Source organism: Drosophila bipectinata, chromosome 2R, assembly GCF_030179905.1.
Source record: "Drosophila bipectinata strain 14024-0381.07 chromosome 2R, DbipHiC1v2, whole genome shotgun sequence".
Taxonomy (NCBI): Eukaryota; Metazoa; Arthropoda; class Insecta; order Diptera; family Drosophilidae; genus Drosophila; species Drosophila bipectinata.
Genome location: NC_091737.1, coordinates 18,326,452 through 18,332,451, shown reverse-complemented (window position 1 = coordinate 18,332,451; position 6,000 = coordinate 18,326,452). Strand labels below are relative to the sequence as shown.

Below are 6,000 nucleotides of genomic sequence, written 5' to 3'. Positions count from 1 at the left end.
TTTCAAGAGGGAGATCCTTAAGCGGAATACCTCACAGTAGATTTTCTTTTAGCTTCATTGTACTATCTGTTATATTTCATACAAGACTCATCATATATCTTCACTAAGCTTTCTAGTTCTCACAGATGAGTGACGTCTAAAATTCCACGAAAATCCTTCTAATTGGCTGCCGAAGTGAGAGCTGATGCTTCTGACAAAATAACATGCATGCCGTCATAATAGTTGCTTCTGACGGATAGATAGCTTCGCCTGATTGACGCCCTAAGACCCGCCTTGGCCCGGCAATCCATTAACCCCTTGGCACATCAATTAGAGTCGATTAATTTGCCTAATTGGCAGCGGAGTCCTTGAGCCCTGCACCAGAGATGACAGTGGCTGGGAGCGACAAACAAAGGAGATAACTAAATGCTGCGCCACCATTTCCATGTTCTTTCCACATGTCATCGTCATTGGCAGGGGATTGTGCTGCGGAGTTCGCCAAAGGACCTCTTCATAGCAGGACGAAGACATATTTTGACGGACCCGTGTAAGTGTCAAATACCATAACAGAGCAAGAAGGCCCAGAACCGAAACAAAGGAGCCTCAGATGGAGGCTTTGCCGGTCGGAGGGTGTCGGTATGTGGGTCCCGTGTCAGGAAATCCACCAGTCAAAGTCCTGACAGGACCCGTTTCTGACAGCAGCACACAGGCCACCCTTCTATTGTAAGACTTCATCGCTACTTCTTCAATTAATACCAGAAACACGTCCTTTTTTTTAATACAAAATATATAAAATTTTAAACTAGAAATAGTAGGTTAGAGTCATCTTAGATATGCTTTCTTAGGGCCTGACTAAAGTCACTGGAGCACTCCTTTTGCCACACCAGGTTCGTCTTGGCCAGGTTAAGGGCCATCTCCAGAGGCTTCTCAAACTCTTTCATATCCTTCAGGCTCGCACTCAGCTCCTCCAACGCCTCGGGCTTCTGAAGATTCTCAGCCAAACTGACCAGGAGACTGGTGAGGTCCCTCATCTTAAACTTTTGACTGTCGGGAAGAGTCTGTGATTAATTTTTCATTTAAAATCGATAGGAGCTTACCCCAGCAACTTGGCTTGGCTCATGATATGTTGTGCCGTCTGGGGAGCCAATGTCCTCCGATTTAAAGCCTTCTTCACGGCCAACATGTAGCAATCGCTGATAGATTTCTCATTGGATTGCAGAGTAAAGTTGAGGAACTGCTCGAATAGCTCAAAATTGGGACAGCATCCGAGGGCAGAGGCCCAGGTACTCTGCTCAGCTGCATCGGTTGAGCTTTGGAAGAGCTGGAATACTTCTGAGAACTCGGCCTGGCCACCGTTTTCCAGCACGGAGCAGTAAGCCACCTCCCGGAAATTGGAGGGCACTTCCAGCTGAGTGCCATTGCGATGAGACAGTGTCAGCAACCTGGCCTGAAGGAGGCAGTCCTCAACTCCAAAGCGACAGGCCTGGGAATATACAAAACGATGAAAGGGAACGTCCTTGGGAGATGGAGGTCTGCGTGAAGCCAACGCAAGTTTCGGAAAGCGCTTATAAAGCGGTAGGATGAGCTTCTTCATGTATGTCTATCGAATAGGATGGATGGATAAGATTAGAACGTAATCATTGGATAGGTAGACATCAAACCACACTAATTACCTTAAAGTCAAGCTCCTCCTGACCACTCAACAAAGCTCCTAGCCTTTCTAAAACCTGAACGGCTCTGTCCCAGGGCAGTCGGTTTGGTTCATTCTTTAGGTATTCCAAAAGATCAAACACCTCATCATACTTCCGGATTCGAACAGATGCGAGGGCGGCCAGGTCATCCAGCAGTTGGGCTCTGTTCAGCTCGTGGATTCCTCCAAAGGATTGGTCCTGGTTGAGGCTGTCTTTTATCAAACGCCAGTTGTGATCGTCGTAGTTGACGCGGAATATGGTGCTGACCTGGGGATTTAGAATCAGCCACTCATCGGGTCCTGGAGGATCGGATAGCTTTATAGTCGTGTCAGAGCTCGGACACCCTAGCCATGATTCGGGACTAGTCTGGCTAAAGTCCAAAGCCCCCTGCCGAACGAATCTCAGGGGCACCCACCAGCACGAAGTAATATTCTCCTTTTCTTGGCCAAGAAGGAATCTGGTCTGGTTGAGGCTTATCTTGCCTGACTCGTAGTCCCGAATGACCGTTACTAGTGGATAGCCACCTTGCAGAGTCCAGGAGTCCATTGCTCTGCTTAGGTTAAAGTCCTCGGAGATAACCTTACCACTCACAGCCACCTCCTGAAAGGCTTCCCAGAGATTCCTCTGATCCACGTTCTTCAGGGCATACTTTTTCAAAAAGGAACGAGTGCCACTGAAGAAGACATCCGATCCGAGTATCTTGTGGAGCATGCGAACGATAAGAGATCCTTTTTTGTAAACATACTCCGTGAACTGTCCAAGTATTGCGTTGGGATCTCTAACTTCTTTGGACATGGCTGGCACGGAGGAGCCTGAATCCTTCTTAAAGAAGTAGGCCAAGTCGTCTTGTATGAACCGTTCACCCCGCCTCAACTGGGGCTCCAATGCATCCAGTGCCAGGTATCCAAAGTACGTGGATGGACCTTCTTTCAGCCAGAGATCATCCCACCACTTCATGGTGACCATGTTGCCGAACCACTGATGTGCATACTCGTGGGCCAGTGTAAATGCATTCCTCTTGTGCGTCTCAACCGAAACATCATCTGGGGTGTGGACTATATTGAGCTCGTTGAACGTCACCAGCCCCCAGTTCTCCATGGCCGGAAACCGGTGATAGGGCACTATCAGTTGGTCGACTTTTCTCAAAGGAAAGCTCAGGTTGAAGAGCTCCTCCAGGAACTCCAGCGCTTTCGGTGCCATTGGGACGAAGAAATGATTCTTATTCACAAACTTGGGCTGCATCCAGTTCCCAAAAGTCACCCTGTTCCTAGTTTTGCTCTCGACAGTGGCCGCATTCCTTAGATCATGGACGGCGTAGGCCACCAAATAGGTTGAGGTTCTCAGGAGGGGTTCATACTGGCACCAAGTATAGTCCTTCAAGCTGTCGCTGGAAAGGATTAAGAGAAGCCATTATTACCTAGATTGCAGGAAGTGCTATGGTCCACGTACTGGGGCAGGCACTTTTGAACTGGCATGTTGCTGAGACCCGTATAGTTCCGATGGAAGCCCAGAGTTATGTCAAAAGTGGACTTCCAGGAGGGCTCGTCAAAGCAGGGAAACGCCTGTCGGGCAAAGGTCGGCGAGAATTGGGTCACCGCCATGTGGCTGAAAAGGTAAGGTACAGTTTTGGCTTTTAAGAGGTTAAGAGCTACCTACTGCACTTCTTTGGTGTCGGGATCAGTGTAGTTACTCCTATAGTAGCCCGAGTTCGAGTCGAGCTCCGCCCTGAAGTGCATCTCCAACTGGTAGACCTCTCCGGCTCTCAGTTCCTCACACAAGTGAAGGGTATAGAAGTCGTATACGTCGTCTGTCTCCCTTGAGACTACACAGTTTGTTTCCTCCCTGGAGGTCACCGATGTGCGATCATCAATCAAGTCCAGATTTCTGACATGAAGTGTGATGTTCCGTGTGGCTTCGCGGGCCAGTAGGCGAATTTTGACGGATCCCTCGAACCTCTGCTGCCCTCCATCCAAGTGGGTCAAAACGCGCAGGTCATAGTGCTGGGGCTCCAGGGCAGAGGGCAACCGGTAGTGATCGTCCTCAGCCCAAGCAAAGCCAGGCACAAGGAAGATAAGTACCAGGGTTTGAAGAGCTAACATCTCCTGTAATGATTTGAACACATTTGGGAAAGCTGTCAGTTATTGTTTAGGGCTATTCTCATTCAGTTAGCCTTTATTTCTTTCTTGTTTTTTGTAATTTCGGATCATTTTTAAAAATGTTTTTAAGGCTTTTCCGTAGTCCCAACAAAATTTTGTGTGTTGCCCGGGGACTGGGTAGAGGACCACTGACCGCCGTCAACCAGATGCACCAACAGCGGCATCTGTGCCACATTGGGAGCCGGAGGATGAAGTGGCAGATTAAATTCCTGAAATCCCTGAGCAGCCTAAGGCAGCGGTACTGTCTGTGGCGCCTCCGCCGGCTACTGGGCGTGGACTTTGACGAGGGCGGCTTCCTGGTGGGCTCTCGCCAGGCGGCGGCCACCATGATCGAGGCCGTGCGCCGGTCAGACTGGCCCTGCATCCGGGGCTGCTGTACGGAACGCGGATCGGCAGACATCTACGGGCTGTCGCGGGACCAGAGCTCCTACAACAACCTGGTTCGCTTCCAGAGCGAGCATCTGCGACATGCTCTGCCGATGCGGGTAGTGCGGCAGTGGATCGACGGACGGCGCTACGTACTAGTGGACATGCTCTTCGTGGGCCTACGCAACCTCTATGACTTTCCTAGCATCGAGGAGATGGAGGAGATGGAGACGCAGATACAGGCAGTAATTCCAGAGTCTGAACCCCACGAGCTGGAACCCTTGGCCTGTCGGCTGGTCGTTGCCGAGCTTGTACTCACGTTTTGTAAGGAGCTGGAGTGCGAGGACACCTACGAGTATTATATGGAGCTGGATTCGATTAACAACCCGGACAATCCCGAGGCAGGCTGGCTGGTGGATGCCTACAGAATGCACCGCTTTAAGGTGGTCAGCTTTAGCCCGGCCACCTACAACATTCGGGTTCGCGAATTCCCAAAACCGGTTTAACCTCGAATATACTCAAAATGTGTCGCAGATTGGGAATCGTGAAGTACTTTTATCACATTAAATTACTCGGAGCAATTGCAGTCACGTGCCAAGTCGACAGTTCAACGATCCACAGTTGTCCCGCGATCACGTCTCTTCCAGATTATCAAACGCACTGATCGGTGGGCTGGCTCTCCAGATCTATATATGGGTCTCCGGGCCCCAGTCTTCGTGGTGGTATGTCGGGTTAATTGTTTTGGCGATTGGTTTTTGTGGAATGTTTGCTCGTAAAATTTCAAATACTCCGCAATTTTCCAATAAATTGTTTTTTTTTTCACTCCGAAGTTGGATGGGCTTTTCCCTTTCAATTAAATGCTGGCGAGTTGGGTTTGCGGGGCACATCATTGCTCCAGATGGTGGCGTGTGAAAAGAAAACTATGTGTTTTTCGCAGGGTCCAAGGACACGGCAAATGGTGCCGGAGCAGGACGAATGAGAATCACGGCGTGTCGCTTTCGAGTGGAACATAAAAAATTGAGGGCTTAATTAAAAAGCAAAAATGTGCTGTGATTTTCCGCTTTTTTAACGCCAACAGCAGCAACTTCGGCAGCCGGTTCCCCAGGACCCGTATTTATATCCGTGCCGAGTACGATGTGAAAAAGCACACACATTTTCCAGAACCAAAAGGACGACGCTGTATAGTAGTAGCACAAGTGCAAAAACTACTTGCTGGCGACTTTTTATGTGCCCCATGTTCCTTGGAAGTGGAGGAAGCAGGAGCAGGATTTCCCAGCCTCATGTGTCTTTTTATTTCATTCCCGGCTTGCCTTCCCCCCGTAGAGGGGCACTACTCGTCCTTTCTTTCCTTACAAATTAAGCTTTTTTTTCGGCCAGCCGAGACCATGACTTTTGTTGTTAATTAAAGTTGCGACTAAAAACAAGAAGCTCTCAAGAGCTCATTAAAATTGAAATGCTGTATGACTGTATGACTAAAGGACAACACCCCGCAGGGACACGAATCCAAAGGTAATCCAAAGGTGAACTCCATCTGCCAGAAGCTAATGAATTAAAACCAAAACATGAACTACTCCAGACCATTTTAAATTTCGGTTTTGTGAAGCTAAGAGGTGAGTTTCTTAAAAACCACTTTCTGTGCGAAACCAAGCCATTTGTATACGCTGTCCATTTGGCAAAAGGATTTGCTCCAGGACTTTATGGTGCAGCAGTACTCTCCTCCAGAAATCGGGCCAATTGCTGAGCTTTAAAGTGCTCCTCGGCAGGCCACATAAATAAATGTTTGCACATTTACTTTACAAGGCATCCTT

General features: G+C 48.9%; 2 protein-coding genes across 2 annotated transcripts; one reads left to right on the top strand and one right to left on the bottom strand.

The window, feature by feature from the left end:
* Nucleotides 1–720: 720 nt before the first annotated feature.
* LOC108125171 (aminopeptidase N) lies at nucleotides 721–3,776 on the bottom strand. The gene is made up of 5 exons (XM_017241271.3): nucleotides 3,327–3,776; nucleotides 3,120–3,275; nucleotides 1,653–3,057; nucleotides 1,077–1,579; nucleotides 721–1,023 (listed from the first exon to the last, which is right to left on the bottom strand). The coding sequence occupies exons 1-5, from the start codon at nucleotides 3,767–3,769 to the stop codon at nucleotides 807–809; spliced, it is 2,724 nt and encodes a 907-aa protein (XP_017096760.2). The 5' UTR covers nucleotides 3,770–3,776; the 3' UTR covers nucleotides 721–806.
* Nucleotides 3,777–3,807: 31 nt separating this feature from the next.
* On the top strand, nucleotides 3,808–5,021 carry LOC108125175 (uncharacterized). Its single transcript, XM_017241273.3, has one exon. The coding sequence runs from the start codon at nucleotides 3,886–3,888 to the stop codon at nucleotides 4,696–4,698; it is 813 nt and encodes a 270-aa protein (XP_017096762.2). The 5' UTR covers nucleotides 3,808–3,885; the 3' UTR covers nucleotides 4,699–5,021.
* Nucleotides 5,022–6,000: the final 979 nt, after the last annotated feature.

Bases quoted from the DNA above. Each gene is read 5' to 3' on its own strand.
- LOC108125171 (XM_017241271.3), bottom strand. From the start codon at position 3,769: ATGTTAGCTCTTCAAACCCTGGTACTTATCTTCCTTGTGCCTGGCTTT. The intron at 3,276-3,326 runs GTAGGTAGCTCT...TTACCTTTTCAG, and splicing joins CCCGACACCAAAGAAGTGCA to CCACATGGCGGTGACCCAAT. The intron at 1,580-1,652 runs GTAATTAGTGTG...CCTATTCGATAG, and splicing joins AGGAGGAGCTTGACTTTAAG to ACATACATGAAGAAGCTCAT.
- LOC108125175 (XM_017241273.3), top strand. From the start codon at position 3,886: ATGTTTTTAAGGCTTTTCCGTAGTCCCAACAAAATTTTGTGTGTTGCC.